This window comes from Schistocerca gregaria, chromosome 6, assembly GCF_023897955.1.
Source record: "Schistocerca gregaria isolate iqSchGreg1 chromosome 6, iqSchGreg1.2, whole genome shotgun sequence".
NCBI lineage: Eukaryota > Metazoa > Arthropoda > Insecta > Orthoptera > Acrididae > Schistocerca > Schistocerca gregaria.
The window spans coordinates 78345442-78366238 of NC_064925.1; the positions used below are offsets into that span (position 1 = coordinate 78345442).

Sequence of the window (20797 nt, forward strand, 5' to 3'; positions counted from 1 at the left end):
CTGTGTGTACAGACTGCCAGAAGCAACAAAAGTTTGAGAACCCAGTTAATTAGTGTGTAAGATGGGGTAATGTGATGTAACTTATGAAAGTGCAATGGCATTTCCCTGTGTAAAGGACCAGTACCTTCTCATTGAACTGTAGACGTTTCCCGACACAGAAAGAGTTGTTCACAATGTTGTGGTGGGTCAGGACAGCAGCCTTTGGCTTTCCAGTTGTGCCCTGTTGAGAAAAACATTATCATTGAAACTGAAGGTAGCAAAATTAGAAAAGTATCAGATTTATTTATCTTTATTACTGCAGTAATTTAATTCAGCACCCTTTAATGAATATCTATTTCTATTCAAGAATAACTCTGTGGGGCAAGAGTTGTCAATGTTAGACAGTTTTAACTGCAGATAAAAGCACTACCTGTTTTGATGTTTGTCAGACATTCCTCTGTCTGGTTCTGTGTTTATGAATAACTACTACTTTCAAACTCAAACGGATTTTTGACAACAAATTTCATCAGTGAATAAATGTGCTGTAATGTTTCCATTTTCTCAAATGAATGCTAACAAGTATAAGTGCAAGACTGTTACATAGCATAACGATAATTGTTTCTTTCTTTAAATGAGTACTCATAAATTTACTCTCATAAAGGTGGAAAAATTTAGCTACAAACTTCCTGATTTCTGAGTCCCAATAATTTGTAAAAGTCAGTAAATCTAAACATTTTAGCAGACAAATGCATGGTTTCTATAAAATTCTCATGTACAGGAACCTGTTCCCAGAATAAACTTTTCACTCTGCAGCAATGTGTGTGCTGATATGAAACTTCCTGCTAAATTAAAACTGTGTGCCATACTGTAACTCAAACCCAGTACCTTTGCCTTTTGTGGGCAAGTGCTGTGCCATCTGAGCACAACTCGTGACCCATCCTCACAGAGTTACTTCTGCCAGTACCTCAGCTTCAACCTTCCAAACTTTACACAGCTTGCATAACTTGCAGGATTAGCACTCCTGGAAGAAACAGTCCCCTAGGTTGTGGCTAAGCCATGTCTCTGCAATATCCTTTCTTCCAGGAGTCCCAGTTCCACAATTATGCAAGAGAACTTCTATGAAGTTTGGATGGTAGGAGATAAGGTACTCATGGATGTAAAGCTGTGACACAATATTCTAGTTATACTAATATACAGCTTCCCATTAAACTAAAAGTAATTCTCAGTAGGCCTACATACATTTTGCACATTAGTGGTAATTGCTACTTATTTTACATTTCATTTAAATAATCTTTAATTGTATAGTAAATTTTTTGTGGAGAAATGGTTTAACAGATTTTTTAGAGGTGTCCATTTCTGATGCTTTTTTAGTGTCTTTATGTAATTTATTATATAGTATTATACCATACTGTTTTGTGTTCTAACCTTGTGTTTCTTTCCAGGTGCAGGCTGTTCTGTTTGGGTATAGAGCTGTTTTTGGCCAACTGATCAATGTATTTCCTGATGCATGATATTGTTTAGAGAATATATTTGCATGGAACAGATACAGATATTGCAACAGACCAACTTTTGTAGTTTCCAAGTTGTGGGGTTATGGCTACAAGTATCACAAAGGAAGTCAAATACTTCACTAACACCAAATATTTCTTAACCAATGTACTATGATGACGAGACCAAATCATGGGCTTAACTTATGAGCAGTATGAATGATTCTACAGTGGGCTCCTAAATTACTCGCACGGTCAGAGACACGGACAAGATATACCAGAGGCCACATTTCACACCTTCACACCATCTAAACATCCCTCATACAATACCTACACCACTTCCTGAGTAGCCTCCATGTATCTCTAGGCTGTTGTTGACATATACCAATGTGTGCCAGCACTTATCAGCAAGGCTGGTTTAAGGTCATCCATGACCTGGAGCACTGGTCAACTGCGGGGCCCCTATTCAGCAACATGTATTCGACATTTCCTTACACATGTCCAGATAAGACCCAACAATATTTTATTTAACTAATATAATCACAACTAAAGGACAAGAATTTTGATTTTTTAACCATTATCTAACAAATATAATGAACATTAGTGAAGATACTAAATTACTCATCACAGTTAACTTTTGTTAGTTCCTTTACTGTACAGAGAGAAAAAAACACCAGTTAGACAGGTAAGTAGTTACAAGTCTTGTGACCATTTCTGACAAGAAAATTGTTGACCTAATGGCAGGACTAAGCAACAATGTGCTAAGACTGTTAAATTATGGTAGCAAGTATGGATTTGATAAAACCCCACATCAGTTAGAGGTGGTTCTGATAGGTGGTTTTCAGGTGGTTACCTGCTCACATCTAGATACTACTGGCCCACATAAGTGTTTCCATCTCATGCTTTACACGAATGGGAATAATATTTATGGAAAACAACACATCCATATTAGATCACTAACACTCCCTGCATATAGATTTCACATCATTGCGGTCAGAGATAGAACCTTTGACAAGTAAACGAAACACTATGGGGCCTACGGGTTTGGGTCCAGCAATTGGTTAAACCTTGAATAAAAATCATCAGCAATGGCAGCCAGAGACTTTTGCTGCATGGGATCACTCTCATTCTGCCAACAGCTTAATCAAATGTGGCAGAGAAGTGGACAGAGTCTTGGGGCACCCTCCTGCCATTCAGGTGGGAAACTGTCCCAGCAAGGTGGAAGAATCAGCAATGATCAATGGCATGAGGATGCAGTAGACAGTGGAAATCAATAGATTAAAGACCATTCTTGTGTATCCACAGCGCATGTGGTCCGTAATTGAAAAGTTCATGATTACGTCTCCCATGCTAAAAATGCCAGATTAGTTCTCCATTCAGATCTATAGAAGTGGACTGCACAGGGAGAGATTACCATGACAAGATGATTTAATAGTCAATGAAAGAATAACATTCTATGAATCAGATCATGGAATGTCAGTAGTCTTAATGTGGTAGGGAAGTTATAAAATCTGAGAAGTGAAATGTGAAGTCTGATTCTAGATACAGTGTGTGTGGCTCAGATATGTGAAATGGAAAGAAGATAGGGATTTCTGGACAGATAAATACAGAGTAATATCCACAGCAGCACAAAATGGTGTAATGGGTGTAGGATTGCTCATGACTTGGAAGGTAGCACAGAGAGTGTGTTATTGTCAGCATTTCAGTGATAGGATTATCTAGATCAGAACTGAGAGCAAACCAGCACCAAAAACAATAGTTGAAGTATACATGTTGACATCACAAGCAAGAGATGAAGAGGTAGATAAAATATACAAGGATATTGAGTAACTAATTTAGTATGTAAAAGGAGATGATAATGTAATAATCATGGGGCTTTGGAAGCAGTAGTAGGGGAAGGAATGAATGACACAGTTAAAGGAGAACATGTATTCAGCAGTAGGAATGAGAGAGGAGGCAGACTAATTGATTTCTGCATGAAAGTTCAGATATTATTGAATACACTGTTCAAAACCCACAAAAAGGGTAGATATACTTGAAAAGGCCTGGAGACCTGGGAAGATCTGGAGACCCAGGAAGATTCCAACTGGATTACATCATGGTCAGAACAGAGTTTCAGAAATCAGATACTGGATTGTAAGATGTACCCAGGAGCAGATATAAATTCATCAGTAATGATGAATAGTAGACTGAAATTGAAGAGAATTATCCAGAAGGACTGATGTGCAAAGAAGTGGGATGCTGAAGTACTGAGGAATGAAGAGTTCATTTGGAGTTGTCTGAGTCTGTAGATACTGCAGTAATTAATACCACAATACATAGTTCAGTTGAAGAGGAATGGACATGTATAAAATGAGCACTCGCAGAAGCTGGACAGAGAAATGCAGGAGCAAGGAAGCTAACTGTGAAGAAATCTTTGGCACCAGAAGAAATGCTTCAGCTGATCAGTGAAAGGAGGAAGTACTAAAATATTCAGAAAAAACAAAAGGAATACAGCAATATATGTCCTTTAAATATGGAACAGGTAGGAAGTGCAGGGATACCAAGATGAAATGGCTTCAAAACTAACGCAAAGAATTATGAAAGGAATGTCATCAGGAGGACTGATTCAGCATACAGGAATTTGAAAAAAAAAATATTGCTGAAAGTAAAAGTAAAGGTGTCAACATTAAGCGTGCAACACGAATTACACCACTTACCACAGGGGAGAGAGTGGAGACAGATGGAAAGTGTACACTGAAGGGCAGTACAGGTAGTGGCAACTGTCTGATGACATGATAGAAGAATAAATAGGGAAAGATATAGAAGAGATAAGGGGATCCAGTATTAGATCAAAGTTGAACAGAGCTTTGAAAGAACTGCTATCAAATAAGTTGGAAAGCACAGAAGAAATCAAGAAACATTCAAAGGGCTGTTGACATATGAAAAACATCCAACAATGTAAAATGGTGCTTCAAAATTTGCAGAAAAATAGTTGTAAGCTGTAGTGGAAATGGGTAATACAGGAGGTGTGATCAAAAATTAATGGGAATTTTTGTTTTTCTTAAATAATCTTTATTTTTTCATCAACATCATCTTTGCCCCCTCATGTTAACTGAATCTTCTCTCAGTTTTGGCTGGAACAACATTACAATAAATGAAAAGCGCTAGTTTGCTTTTGGTCTTCAGTATTAATTTATTGTGTTAACCAGTTTTCAGCTTACAAGGCCATCATCAAATGTCTGATGATGGCCTTGTAAGCTGAAAACTGGTTAACACAATAAATTAATACTGTGGAATAAAAGCAAACTAGTGCTTTTCATTTATTAATTCCCCTCAGATGAAATACACTTGTGCCAGTGCTTTTTCCAATTCTTGAAGTACTTCTGAAACTCAGTTTCTTTTATGGTGTTCAGCTCCTTCAGCAATTCTGTTTTTATCTCATTAATGGCGGAAAAACAACATTCTTTCATGGTTTTCTTCACCCTCAGGAATAGAAAGTAGTCACAGGGGACCATGACTGGCAAATACTGTCTTTTTTTTCCAAAAATCATTACCAAGCAGTGACGTAATGCAATTTCCATGAGTACTTTTGTCACAGTTCTGGTCTTTTTTTTCCAGATTGTTTCATGCAAATGGTGCATAACTTCCAGGTAGTACTCATTGAGCATATGACTATAAGATGCACTATCCCATTGTAATAAAAAAAAAAAAAAACAGTGAGGAGAAACTTCACATGTGATCAAACTTGTCAAATTTTTTTCGGTCTTGGCTCTTCAAGCAGTTTCCAGTTTCCAACTGGGCCTTGGTTTCAACATCATACCCATATACCCATGTTTTGTCACATTTTATAACCTGCTTTAGAAGTTCTGGATAGCTGCTACTTCATTCAGCAATTCCTGAGCAATGCCTGTAAGATGTTGTTTTTAGTCAAAATTCAACAATTTCAGAGTAAACTGTGCTGCTACACATTTACTGCCCAAAACATCTAAGAAAATTGCTTGGTATGAGCCACAGGATATGCCAACACCATGAGCAACCTCTCGGATGAGGATTCGGCAATTTTCCAGAACCCTTCTCTTTCTTCTTCCACACTGTCATCAGAAATTGATGTGCTATGGCATCCAGGGCAGTTGCCATCTTCAACATTTTCTCGATCCTCTTTGAAATGTTTATACCACTTGTAAACTCTTGTGATACTTGTAGTAGATTTGCCAAAAGCCACAGTCACATTTCAAATGCAGTGCTGCACTTTGTTCTGTTTTTCAAGCAAAACTTTCTGCAAAGTCTTTGATCTATTTCTTTGAAAGTAAAAATTTGACAAGCACTCAAAACACATATAACCTTCTGACTTTCAACAATAAACTAAATATTCAAAACTGCTCAAAATGCAATCATATGTCAGGGATGTATGTACTAACAAGATAAAAAACAAATAAAATAAAATAAATTGAAAATTGGATGTATAATGCCTGTGAAATTAAAAAATTCCAGTTACTTTCTGATCACACCTCATAAATACATATGAGAAACAAAAGAGAAAAATATGAATGGAAGGCCACCCATCTGCTTCAACAGATGTCAACAACAGCAACACACCACATAGTGCTGGTTCGGGTCATGAGCAAAAATGGGCCCAAGAGTTGGAGTCCCTTTCTCCCATATACTGCCTTGCTGCAGCTCGGGGTTTTTACCAGAAAGGCACGTGACAGAAAGAGCACCCTGACCAGCACTTCATGTATCAATGCTAAGCAACTCAAATCTTCATTTAAATAAGGTAATGTTCGTTTGAGTGTTAATTCTAGACTGTTTTGAATTAGAAGAATGAAGATTTGACAGCTTGTCATAACAGTACTCCAGATATGTACAAGAGAAGCAAAGACAACACCAGTGGAATCAGTACTACATGCTTTGGCTGAATTTTTATTGTTGGCATTTGCAAGCATTGTCAAGAGCTAGTGGCCAAGGGCTTCATTTACTCTTGATGTAGATCAAGTTCTAAACTGAACACTAAGCAACAAAAAGCAGCTTTATTTTTCCAGCTTACTACCACCACCTCATAGAATACCTTTTATTAAAACAAAGGCCTGATGGACTGTATCACTCTTGCCACACATATTATCAGAGGAGTGTACATGTGCACCAGAAAGGGACTGTCTGTTCAGCAATAACCACTCAGTTCTGTCTCTCTGGTAGCTAGAGGATTTTATTGTATTGTCTTGCTCACGTTGTATTTATGATAGATTAAAATTGTGGGTAGTGCAACATTTCCCTTGCCATTGTAGCAAGATTATTTAATTGTAAATTCATCTGTGGTCACTTTGTCCACCTCCTCCTGTATTACTAGTGCATGATAGTGTTTTGTTTTCATGCTAATATTGTGTGTGTCCTGTCTGGTTATAACTACATGCTGACATATTTTTCTGTGTTATGTAGACTGCCACAAGCATGTTCACAAGTTATAGATTGCTTAGTGCCTTGTTGACAGGGTCACATGTGATAAAAGGTTTCTATATCTCAAACTCACTGTGTGTCACTTCTTGCAACTTATCTGCAGTTTGGCATCAACCCTCTCTAAGCCAAGTACAAATATCATCCCCTGTAATCTTGTGTAAGCTGAAGAATATTATGTTAAATGGTATGCACACCTCCTGTTCATTATTTAGTTTCACTTTGGTACACACACCAGACCCAGATGCACATAAATAGTAGTGTCCATGATGAGAGAACTAGTGTTTTTTTCTGGGGCAACTTAAGTTAGTACATTAGCCTAGTATATGTTATATGTAGTTGTCTCCCGTTCCAATGAAGGAACCAAGAGAACATTTCTGTGATCTGTTATTTCGTCCTGCAGACCCAGTACTGCATGTGCACCCACAAAGAGTGTGTTGAGCTTACATGTGGCAAGACGGTGAGGAATGTTTTCCCACAGCGCTATAGGATACTGAAAATTAGGTGGACTGATAAAGAGAGGGATGAGGAGGTTCTCCCCAGAAATGATGAGGAGAGGAACATATAGAAAACAATACAGGTTGGAATATACACAACAGACAAGTAAAGATAACTGGAGCAAGTGCTACTAAGAGATGCAGAAATTGGCACAGGAGAGGAATTCATTGTGGGCCACAATAAACCAGTTAGAAGACTGATGGGAAAGGCAGTAAGTTTCAACACTAGCACATCCACCTGTAGATATAACCATTAGTGATCCTGTTTGGACAACAAACAAATAAGGCAAACTGAACTTGAAGGAAACTGCAAACAGCTGTTAACTGATGATTTATTTACATGACCAGTCTTGCTATGTTAAAGCAGCGTCTTCAGTTAATACTACATAGAAAAGAAAAGCTCCTTTTAATCTGTATAATTAAAAAATTAAGGATAGCCAATGAAAGTAAACGTAAATGAAAAATCTTACAGTAGCATAACATAAAATAAGCACATGGAGTTTCCCACAATGTTCATAGTTACAGAATTCAACCCCATGAAGAAAGGAAATAGTTAACATATAATAACTGACAGAACATTGGTGCAAATAGTTCACTGATATATTTGTTTTGTGAAGCACTTTATTAATCTGTTGTTCTGGTTTCCTAGGTGCACTATTGTAAATGGGGTCTCCTCTCCTACTACCTTCTATGTTCATTCTCAGTTACAACTAGCTCTTTTTTTTTAAATATATATATAATAATTTTAATTCTTCATTTGTGTTCAATTTGCATGTGGATGCACATTTAGGCCCTACAATGTAACTGATTTCTCACTTCCCAGTTTTCAGTCTTGTATAAATGTTTCCTTCTGGGGGTTTTTATCTTTGCAATGGGTTACGTTTCTCAGACAGACATTGGATTCAGTGACTACGAACGTAGGGTTCATCTCCGTGTGCTAATCTATGTGACATTATTGTAAGTACTTTTCATTTAGGTTTACTTTTATGGACACCCATGATTTTTTAATTATATAGATTACAGAGATGCTTTCCTTTCTACGTAATGCCACCTGAGGAAGCTGTTTTAGCACACAGAAACCTGTCATGTGAATAAAATCATCAATTAACAGCTGTCTGTGTTGTTTTTTCTTTTCAAGTTCAACTTACCATGGATTTCAAAGGCTGTAGCTGCCTATGTTATAAAGTCGTATGTAGCACACAGAACGATATTTGCAAAATAAAAAAGAGGAATATGTTAGATTCTACATCTCTGCAGTTTATGTCACATGTCTCAGTACTCGTGTTAAGAATTAGTCACTCCATTATAAGGTTTAGACTTAAGGAAAAAACTAAATTTTGTGACAGACTCCATCAGACTATGCCACAAAGTAAAATTTCATGACACACTGAGTAGGAAAGTCTGATGTTTGTTGATCTTATCATTGAGGACTGTGGTGTATCTGATTGTGTTGAAACATGATTGACAAATGCATTGTAAGATCACACTGTGGTTAAGCTTAAAATTAGTTAATGGAAGGAAAAACAAGTTTGCAAAAACAGCACTAAGTTAGCTAGGATATCACTAATCTTAATTCAGATGCTCACACTGACACATTACGAAAAAGCTTTCAATAAAGTGAACAAAAGCAAGCTTTGAAACATAATGGGAAAAGAGCATTTCCAAGATCAAGTGACACAGAGCTTGTCTCAGCACACAGAAATTACAATAAATACAGGGGAAGAGAAGACAGGACAAATGAAGGTCACCAGAGAAGTATGACAAGGGTGTGGCCTTTCACCTACTATATTCAATACATACTTAGCTGGCAGTAATAGACAGTGGAAACAGGAGCTAAACAAGGTGTTAGATGAATAGCAGGACACATATTCACATAAAAACACTGATCTCGTTCAATGATCAAATAATAATACAGAAGACAAAGAATGACCTTCAGTTTAAAATACATAGCTGAAATCAAATACACTCCTGGAAATTGAAATAAGAACACCGTGAATTCATTGTCCCAGGAAGGGGAAACTTTATTGACACATTCCTGGGGTCAGATACATCACATGATCACACTGACAGAACCACAGGCACATAGACACAGGCAACAGAGCATGCACAATGTCGGCACTAGTACAGTGTATATCCACCTTTCGCAGCAATGCAGGCTGCTATTCTCCCATGGAGACGATCGTAGAGATGCTGGATGTAGTCCTGTGGAATGGCTTGCCATGCCATTTCCACCTGGCGCCTCAGTTGGACCAGCGTTCGTGCTGGACGTGCAGACCGTGTGAGACGACGCATCATCCAGTCCCAAACATGTTCAATGGGGGACAGATCCGGAGATCTTGCTGGCCAGGGTAGTTGACTTACACCTTCTAGAGCACGTTGGGTGGCACGGGATACATGCGGACGTGCATTGTCCTGTTGGAACAGCAAGTTCCCTTGCCAGTCTAGGAATGGTAGAACGATGGATTCGATGACGGTTTGGATGTACCATGCACTATTCAGTGTCCCCTCGACGATCACCAGAGGTGTACGGCCAGTGTAGAGATCGCTCCCCACACCATGATGCCGGGTGTTGGCCCTGTGTGCCTCGGTCATATGCAGTCCTGATTGTGGCGCTCACCTGCACGGCGCCAAACACGCATACGACCATCATTGGCACCAAGGCAGAAGCGACTCTCATCGCTGAAGATGACACGTCTCCATTCGTCCCTCTATTCACGCCTGTCGCGACACCACTGGAGGCGGGCTGCACGATGTTGGGGTGTGAGCGGAAGACGGCCTAACGGTGTGCGGGACTGTAGCCCAGCTTCATGGAGACGGTTGCGAATGGTCCTCGCCGATACCCCAGGAGCAACAGTGTCCCTAATTTGCTGGGAAGTGGCGGTGCGGTCCCCTACGGTACTGCGTAGGGTCCTACGGTCTTGGCGTGCATCCGTGCGTCGCTGCGGTCCGGTCCCAGGTCGACGGGCACGTGCAGCTTCGGCCGACCACTGGCGACAACATCGATGTACTGTGGAGACCTCACGCCCCACGTGTTGAGCAATTCGGCAGTACGTCCACCCGGCCTCCCGCATGCCCACTATACGCCCTCGCTCAAAGTCCGTCAACTGCACATACAGTTCACGTCCACGCTGTCGCGGCATGCTACCAGTGTTAAAGACTGCGATGGAGCTCCGTATGCCACGGCAAACTGGCTGACACTGACGGCAGCGGTGCACAAATGCTGTGCAGCTAGCGCCATTTGACGGCCAACACCACGGTTCCTGGTGTGTCCGCTGTATCGTGCGTGTGATCATTGCTAGTACAGCCCTCTCGCAGTGTCCGGAGCAAGTATGGTGGGTCTGACACACGGGTGTCAATGTGTTCTTTTTTCCATTTCCAGGAGTGTATCTATGAATCAGAATCTAAAAATTTCAGTTAAAAAACTAAATCACTGGCTTTCAAAGGGAAATTTCAAGTACATTCCAAAATAATATTACATGAACAATCAGTACAACAGGTGTCACATTTTCAACTGTTGTGATGACACTACTATGAAGTCCACCATCACCAGCTGATGGAAGGTCCAACTATGCTGGTAGTGATCACCTTGGTTGTGATTTGCAGAGCTGCATGTTTTGCTTCTATGCACAGATCACTATTAACTAACTTGACCATAATTTCATCTGGATTGAAGTTTCGCAAGTAGACTGTGATTGCCACTGAGTGGACAAGACACAGTCCACTCGTATGAGAGACATTCGAGTCATCATGATCCTGTAGGCAATTCATGTAGTCATCAGTGATAAGTATCCACACTGCTTTTAGTATGGTGATTAAGACTGATGTGGTAATTCCATTGACAACAATGTCAAAAGTGCAGGTCCCTGTCTGATCACTTGCAATGGATCATTGTAGAGGGTTGTAATGCCATTCATACAGCATCATCACAGAGCATGATGTGTGTAATTCATGGGTCTCTTATGCATGAACAATTTTAGGGACTGTGTGTATGGATGGAGGAGGTAGCAGTAAATTGTGAATATAGTACTTGACACGATTAATCATCAAGGAAAGGTCAGATGGGCCACGAGTGGGTGTAAGCCATACGGGTTCAGCTGGCAGTATTAACGTATCTCTGTGAGTGAGGCTTGGAGCTCATCTTAACACACCATGAAGATACCGAGGAGGGCCCCCGGGAGAGCTTCAGTCCATGTTTCACGTGGCACATCAAAGATGTCTTCATTGTAAGGTGCCATCTCTCTTGTAGGCCATAGTGCCTTGCTGTAATGGCAAGAGATGCCACAAAGTTACAAAGGGCTGTGAAGAGTGCGGATTTGAATTGCTGTTTCTTGTCTGTGGTGATAGTGTGCAGACAACCAAAATGCAGTATCCAAGCTGTGATAAAAGCTTTAGCAGGAGCTTTGTTGTGATGTCTGTTATTGGGATAGCTTCTATCCAGCTTGAATCTCTGTTGATCAAGGTTAGGACTTATATGTAGCCCTCGGATTCTGGTAGACCCACAAGATCTAGGTATATATGGCAGAAGTGCCTATGTCATATTTCAAAACTGCTGCGTGGTGCCTGTGCGTGTTGGGCTACCTTGCTTCACTGACAGCCGAGATATGTCCTCGTGCCATTGTGGCAGTTGTGTCTAACAATGGACCAATCAAAACACTAAATAACCAGCCATGTTGTGATTTGGACACCTGTGTGTACAAGGTCGTGTAGGGGATCAAATATTTTTTTGCTGCATGGACCTGGGCAGGATCAGGCAGATTCTGTGTTGGGACACATCACAGAGGATATTGACCTCTGACCTAGGGACCAGTCATTATTGAATTATGAGATTGGATGATGTGTCCATGAGCAAGGCTTGACACAATGGTCCCTTTTCTTGTTCTTCTGCTGACCTAGTATACACCAAGATGAGGAAGATTGTGTGACCCAAGAGAGCAGTCAGCCATCACATTGTCAGCTCTGTGCAAGTGCATGTGCAGATTGTGGTACTGTTTGAGGTTGACAGCACCCTTCCACGTCTTTGTAATTGTGCTATACACTTCCATACACTGCTAGTAACTTCTGGTCAAATGTTGACCATTTTGTTTGAGACTTTCTTAATTTCTTAGAGAAAAACATGAGATGATGTTTAGTATCCACCCTGTTTTGTTGGAGTATAGCACAAATAGCTGAATCACTGGCAGCAGTTGCAAGTTTAATCTGCATTCCTGGTGCTGGGTGTGCTACAGGCATCGCTGTTGCCAGAGCTTCTTTACAGCGGTCAAACACGTTTTGCACTTCTGTGGTCCACACTACTTTTCGATTCCTCTTGCATGTGAGAGCCCTCTGTGGCATTAACCAGAGGTGCCTGCTCATCCGCTGCATGTGGTAAATGGCATCAATATACCAGTTCAATGCGTGACATTCGGGCACTGCCTGAAGGGTGGACAATACCCACTTGCCACACTTCATTTATCGCCGTTTTGACTCCCTGAAGAAGAGCTGATGCAAAGTGTCATGCCTTGTGGTTTACAGATGCACCAGTGGTTGTAGTGATACAGTGCATAGTACCATTTCTAATTGCATACTGCTTAGAGTCTAAAACTTGGAGTACGGGGGTTGTAGCAGTGAGGCGTGGCCATCCAGTGTGGGGGTGGCAGTATGTACTATTGCCACATTGTTGTGTGAGAAACATTGGATTTGGTTGCATGCACTTGTGAGCACGAGGGACATTTCATGCAAGCACTAGCAGAGATCATCGTTGACAAAGTGTAATTAATGCAAGTCAACCCAGGTCTCCAACAACTGATTTTGGATTGTGTTGATTGCTTGTATTGTAGGCTGTGAGTGAGAACAATTGTGATTCACATCCCATGATGAAGTTGGGGCAAAAAATCCTAGGGTGAGCTGCCAAAAGACAGGGCAGTATAAGGAATCATGGTAGAGATTAGGTGAGAGGTTTGAAATTGTGGAGGAAGTTTATTCCTATCACTGATTCAGCAACGTAAAAGGTCCACATCAATGTAGTTTGTCACAAAGATGCACTGCCAGATCCTGCATGCTGTGTACATGGATGCCTGCGTCATTAGCCATATGTAGTTGCAGTCCAAGGTTTGCAGCATGTGGTCACAACAGCAGGCGAGGCACCATGCACACATCTAACCTTGTATTGATTAGGAAGTACAGATTTGAGTCGCAGTCTCAAATATACAGGCATTCTGATGTGAAGTCACTGCGAGAAGAGAAGTGACTTGGTATAGTTGTGTGGTTGTTGTTTGGGAGCAAGCATGACTGGTGAAAACTATGCGCAGATGCACCAAACTGTATATGTACACGTTTTGGGTGAGATGGGGCACGGTCAGCTGGAGCAGCATTCTTGGCAGTCATTGTGTGACCATGAGCACTCAGCAGTTCACTGCTTGGAGCAGAGCTTGTGACAGCAGTTTCACATGAGGTTGGGTGGCATCATGAATGTTTAGAGTATGTGCCAGCTCATCAGGTGTAGGAGGCAAGGGTGCCCAATTTGATTTTCTGCCTGAATTGCATCACTGAATATAATCTGTCTTCTAGGGTCAACTTCCAATCTAGCAGTCCCATCTCATACAAAATCACTGCAAGCTGTAGCTCAGACAGAAGTTTCATGATCCATGATATCCAAAGGGTTTGGTCTGACATCAGTGTGGGGTCAGCTACCAAATCAACATGATGCCACAGTTGTGAAGGGGTTCCCCAGGTGAACTGCTCATTGTAACTGAATTGCCACACCTGTTATCCAGGAGTGCCAACAATTCATTGTAGAAATGCTAGTTTTTCTGCATCCTACTTATTGAGTGGTAGAGAGGAAAGGATAATGTCACTTGTCAGTTCTGCGGGTTCCATGAGCTCAGAGATTAACATAACAAATTCTGAACGGTCATTGATAACACCAAGTGAAGTGAATATGCACTCAGCCATTGAGAATTACGATGACACTTGATGAGGTTGGAATTGTGGGAATTTTGATTGTCATGCTGGGAATCCCGATAACAGTTGTACTATCTGAGCTGAACAGAAAGGCACAATTGGTGTTGGATCCATCAATCACAGTGCAGTTGGAACTGCATCAAGCATCGGCGACGCGCAGAGCAGCAGACGCAGAGGACACTATCGGCAGCATGTCCAATCGAATGAAAACTGAACACGAACTGTCCTCGAAGCATGTTGGAGTGGGTTCAGCATGCAAGTTCACTAGTAAAGGCTCTGATGTCGGCTATTGTTGAATCAGCCACTCTATTTTAAGAGACAACATTTTTGCACACTTTTTGCTCCATATTCCACACAGTTTGTTAACTGTTAACTAGCAGTTCCATCTCATACAAGATCACTGCAAGCTGTAGCTCAGATAGAAGTTTCATGACCCATGATATCCAAAGGGTTTCGTCTGACATCAGTGTGGGGTCAACTACCAAATTAAGATGATGCCACAGTTGTGCCGGAGTTTCACAGGTGAACTGCTCATTGTACCTGAATTGCCACACCTGTTATCCACACTGTCATTTCCACATAGTCAGCACATACACAACTTTCCCACTAGAGGGCACCCCGCTAAGCACAACAGCGCAGGCGCAGCACTCCGTCTGCGCACTACAAGATGGCACTGTCTTAGAGATGGACCAAATTCTACTTCCGCCGATCTGCGTATTAATATGTAACGCAGCCAATGACATTGCTGCTAATGTAGAACCTTTTCTCCTCGCAGATCACACTCGCGCAGTAATACCTGAATGCTCGAGGGGTTATAACAAGTATACAGATCTCCGATTAGTCAGTCTGCATTTGTCTGTACCAGTCTATAGTCAAGTTTCAGTCTGCACCTAATAAGATTATCATATTTCTGTACATAGCCATGAAGAGAAATGTATAGACCCTTTGTCAAGTATCAGAGATATGTGAGATTTAGATTAATGTACCAAGAGCCAAGGAACTTCAGATTGTCAATTGTAAACAGCATCCAGAATCAAATTACGTAATATCTATGATTTTTATTCCTTTAATAAATGTGTGTGAAAATTAATCGAGTTCTGTTTAAAGTTGGTCACTGTCAATCTGCTACTCTAAGCGTGCCAGTGGCATTTCTGTCTGACCAAACGGCAGAAGATAAACACGCCACGGTAAGACCACGAAACATATTGCTGACACTCGCCTACTTCACTAGAGCAACAAGTCAAATAATCTGATGGTGTGTGTATTGAAGGTCTTACAGTATGCCCACCACATTAAGGAAGGCAATGGGTGCACCACACTGTGGTAGGTATATAGGAATTTGTAGCCACAGAGCTGTGAAGAACAATGAACAAGGTAAACATCACTTCCATTGTTGGCCTGCATTAACGTGGCACACAGCTGTATTTCACAAAAAACATGGCATCCATTATTGTGGGGTTCACCAGTGTGGCAATGTACCTCTGTATGGTACTAGGTGACAAGTAAGTAAGACACAAACACTGATCAGTCTAAATAAACATTTACTGAACTTTGGATAATACAAGAGACATCCATCATATAACGTCACTTGGTGAGAACTAGCAGCTGGGGCACAGAGGCTCCACGTACCCACTCTGTAGTGCTGGTCAGCAAATCACTTTGTCTCAATGTCCCCACACTCTATTAGAGCTATACCAAACAAGTCGCCCAGCCACGGAGACAGTGCTACCCAGGCTAAGCCAGGACATACCACTGTTGTATATTAATACCCTCACAAAGTGTGAATTTATAATTTTAATTATTTATTACTTACTGATGTAAACTGGATCTGACAGCATTCATCAGGCTGAATGTCCTTCTGGAGATTTAAGACCCGTTCCAAGTTTTCATTTGTTGCAAGATCCATCACTTGATTATAACCATACGTTCCCCTGGTGAAAAAAAGACTTATCAGCATTGCTTAATATGCTAACTTTTCCTGGAGATAGTCATGATTTTGAGGTTTTTGAACATAGATGATGATCTGAGCCAAGAGGTTCATTTCCTTGATTACAGGCCATTTATAAAATGCATAAAAAGTTCAATGTGAATTTAAAATCTTAAAAATCAAGGTTGTGATATGACACAGTTTTGTGGTAAATATCGAATTCTCTACAAAAATAACAAGAGAGACTCTGCCATTACCAATTTCAAGCTAATTTCAGAATTTTGTGATCCCAAGGTTTTGTGGATCAATTTACTTGTCCTAGACTCCACTACAAACTATAAAGAGATAAAGAGCTTTGAAAAATAACCTGAATGACTGCAGAAAATATTCTCCTATCACAATTTAAGAATATCTTCTATGTTGCCAACATGTAGAACTGTTAAACTTTGCTCTCTTTCCACAGTATAGCATATTATGTGAAAGCAACTGGCTCTGCATTGCACATGTTAAACTGGACAAGGAGTTGAAGAAAACAAGCCAAATTGGCTGCACATTATTAACATTGTACTGTCAGTCTTTCCTATCTACATGTTCAAAAAAAAAAAAAAAAAAAAAAAAAAAAGTTACACTTGCACATGCAGAAAACTGATGTGCATTTTGCGTAATGTTGTTTATTTGAAACATGCCAATTAAATAATAACTTATGTGACTTTATTCCTCCTCACAACATAACATCTAGATCAACAAAACGATAATGTTTGACATTGTTCCTGGGTGCATTATGTGTTCCCACCTCATATAATATGAGGGCACGTACAGCATTTTCAAACATGATCATCTTGGTGGTCCATGTGTAATGTCTTGGAGAGCCACAATGTTGCAGGGATGTACTGACCTCCAAATCTTTTAACACAGCTCACTCAATGGTCAACGTGATTGTGACACTGTACTCCTACCCCATGAGCATTTTTTTAGGGGTGCATTTGATCCTGACCTCATTTTTAGTGTTCCATACCTCAAATGGTAAAAATGGAATCCTTGTAGGATCACTTTTTTGTCATTTGTTATGATGTCTTTGTCTCAGGAATGGGTAGAGACATCAATTTGAAATTTATGTCAAATATTATGGCATACAATCCCTCTGTGGTGTAAAAAAATTTAAGCTTCTAAGTCAATGCTATCAATAGATATGGCCATCTGTTGAGACCTGTTTTTCTCAGGAATGGGTAGAGGTAGGGTATGGATATTGAACTGAAATATAGCGTTTTATGTCATATTTTGATACTCGAAAACTCACTCATCAAAACCTATAGGCAGAGGTGCCAACTTATAAAAGATATTGGGGTGGCCCATACCGTGGGTCTTGCCCCGGGAAATTTTCCAAATTTTAGATGAAAAATAGTGAGTTTTAAAGTCAGTCAAATGTCATATATTTAGAGTCATGTGATCAACAATAGAACCCCGTAAACTGGACTCTCAATAACTCGGCACTCTGGGAAACTTGACAAACCTGACACATCTTTGGACTTTGCAAAAACAAAAACAAAAAAAAAAAGAAAGAAAAAGAAATGTAAATATGTATGGTATTTTTGCAAAAAGCTAATTTAATTTACAGTAATAATCATGCTTATAAACTATTACAGAGCAGTGAATATATAGCTCTGAAAAGACTGAAATTATATTTAAATAAATCCTAAACTATCATTAAAAGACTAAAACATAAAATACTGCTGTCACAAAGTAATAGCACTTTGACTAAAAAGTGAAATAGATAATTTAAGCTTCCTTTGAATAAGGTTCATCAAATAAAAACAATATCTCAAAGTTAATGCTTTAATACTGCTAATAAAGTTAATACAGTATGCCTAATAGTTTCAATCAAGAAGTATGTAACTAGCAGGTTTTAATTGGGTCTTATTTCCTAAAAATATTTAAGTATTTGAAAAATCTAATACAGTACTATAATAATATAGTAATACAGTACTAAACTAGTACTAATATTTTGAAACTGAAAATTTAACATTATGTATGTATTTAATTCTCTGTTTTATAAAGATTTTTAATATTTCTCTAAATGCCATTATTAGGGCTAGAGTTTCTGTAGAAAGGTGCAAATGTCAACTGTCTGACCAGATAACTGAATATGAAGTCATTGATGACTGGTCGGATATCCAATTCATCCAAAACGGCTCAGTGGTCATGAGGAACAGCCAAGTTGTTCAATCGCTTCTGTCACATTGTTGATTGGAGAATGACTTCTGATGTCTAAGGACGCTAAATAACCATTCTGCTGTTGCTGTCATGATTGGAACTACTTGGAAAAGCTTAATGCACTTCACTACTTCACATAACATTTCTCCAACAGCAGGCTCTGGAGTAATGTACTTTCTTACATAATGCATGTTTTTTAAGACCATTTGTTTTTTATTAGCAACATTGGCTAACATATTCATATGTAAACGCAGTCTCTCAATGTCTAGGTCATTTTTTAAAAACTCTGTTAATTTTTCCAAATTTGTTTCACCTCTGTTTGCTAAAAGCAAGCAGTCTTGCAATTACCTGTGTGAGTCCAGTTGAAGCAAACCACTCAGTAATGCAAGAGTGCACCATTTCACAAACTTCAATGTAAATAGCTTTGTAGTATTCCTTTGGGGCTTTGAAAGTGTGCGGTGAGCTGGCTTCATTGTTTTCATACTTTGGTATACTTCGACTCTGAGGAAACGAAGGATCATCAACTTGTGAAGGTTTTTGTTTTGAAGACAATTCCCAAAAGTGTTCAAAACTATCACACCTTCCATTCAATATACAAATCAAGCCTTCACATATTTTTTCCAGATCAGCAACACTTAGATGAGGGCAATGAATTTTTTCATTGACATCCTCTACTGGTTTCATTGCATGGCAATAAATACATAAAAAGGAATAAGTCTTGAATTGTAACATTGAGTCAAGGCAGCCTGCACATTTGTAACCTGCCTCTGTTTTGTCCTCTGCAGAAAATGTTTCAAAAAGTCTAGAAGTTCTTCAACGTTTTTCAATATTCTCAAGATACTAGAAGCTCACATGGTCCATCGAGTTGGGCAAAGGGGCAGTAGACCAGCTTGGTTGTTGGTACTCTCACAGTGTATGCTTCTGGAAAATGCCATCCTTTTGTTGGATTTCCTTACAGTGTTTATTAAGTCCCTCATAGACGTAAGATGGCAGAGACTGTCTACAACTGCCAAGTTTAAACTATGAGCAGTACAGTGCACATAATGTGCTTTTGGTTGTATATCCAAAACTAACTTTTTTTAGTCCTTTGAACTTACTTCTCATATTCAAGGCACCATTATATCACTGTCCTGTTAAGTTATCCACTGAAAAATCAAGACAAACAAAAACGTCTTTTAAAATACTAAACAGAGTTTGTGATTCAATGTTAGGGGTCTCATATAAGCCAATGAAGTCTTCTTTGATGATTAAGGAATCATCGACAGTACCAATACAAAATGACACTTGTTCGTGAATCGAAGAATCACTTGTTTCGTCAACCATAATAGAAAAATGTTCAGTCTTCTTGATTGAAGCCAATACCTTTCTCAACACAGACTTTCCTAATAGATCAATGACCTCATTTCGAATATCATAGGACATCCACTTATACCCCAAATGCCCTAACCAATCTTTAAACTCAGGCATGTCATTCTTTTGGAGTTCCAACAATTGAAAAAAATTTGAGTTTAAATCTTCGTACCCTTCTCGGCATAGAAATTACATGGTAGTAAAAATTGTCTCAAGAGCTAAATCACCTTTCTTTGTTCTTTGTATCACTATCTAACTGTTCATTGAATTGGGAAGCCACACTGCAGTTAGTGATAGAATTTAGTATCAGAACACCTTCTTTATGCATAAACATATTTTCATGAAGATGTAATTTTTCCAAAGCCTTTTTCCACTTCAAAAACCCTACAGAAGTAAATGCATCTTCTTTTTTTGAAGAAAATTGTAATAGATTTTTAGCATGTTCCTCTTTGCAGGCTTTGCAAAAAACTTTTTCAGTAGATGCCTCATATTCTAGCCATGTCTATTTGATCAGACAAGACATCTGAAATGAGCTTCCCTTACTGGATTGACCATGTTTCAGCTGTGAATGGTTCTTGCCTGAAGACAATGAAGCAATTGATGACACAATAATTGTTGGAGGTTGACTTCAAGTATCATCAACATCCAAGTGCACCTTTTTGGTAACAAATTTATCCATTGCAAACTTAATTCACAATACACTAAGAGACTACAGTAAACAAATAAAATATTGTCATATAAAATAATCCACTAGACAGTAAAGTTGGAGCACTAAACAGGTCTGCAGCATGCACTGAACAAAACTATTCATTGAATGACTGCGTCAGGAGGGTGGGCTTTATACAGCCGTGGCATTGTAAGTCTTGAAGCGTGAATGTGACAAGAGGCGGAGGGTCCCTGGCGCTTTTGCTCTGTTGCTTTTGCTGTTGCCGCAGATGCAGTGCTGGCCTGCCGGCTCCAGACTTTGCGTGAAGGTT

At 39.7% G+C, this 20797-nt stretch overlaps 1 protein-coding gene across 1 annotated transcript in view; it reads right to left on the reverse strand.

Annotated features, from left to right (window-relative positions):
* LOC126278040 (medium-chain acyl-CoA ligase ACSF2, mitochondrial-like) overlaps positions 1-20797 on the reverse strand; it is a 225979-nt gene that overhangs the window by 60603 nt on the left and 144579 nt on the right. The window contains exons 5-6 of the mRNA XM_049977795.1: positions 16146-16263; positions 125-220 (exon numbers count right to left, since the gene is read on the reverse strand). Of these exons, the coding sequence (XP_049833752.1) occupies positions 125-220; positions 16146-16263 (214 nt within the window). The remainder of the gene's footprint in view (positions 1-124; positions 221-16145; positions 16264-20797) is intronic.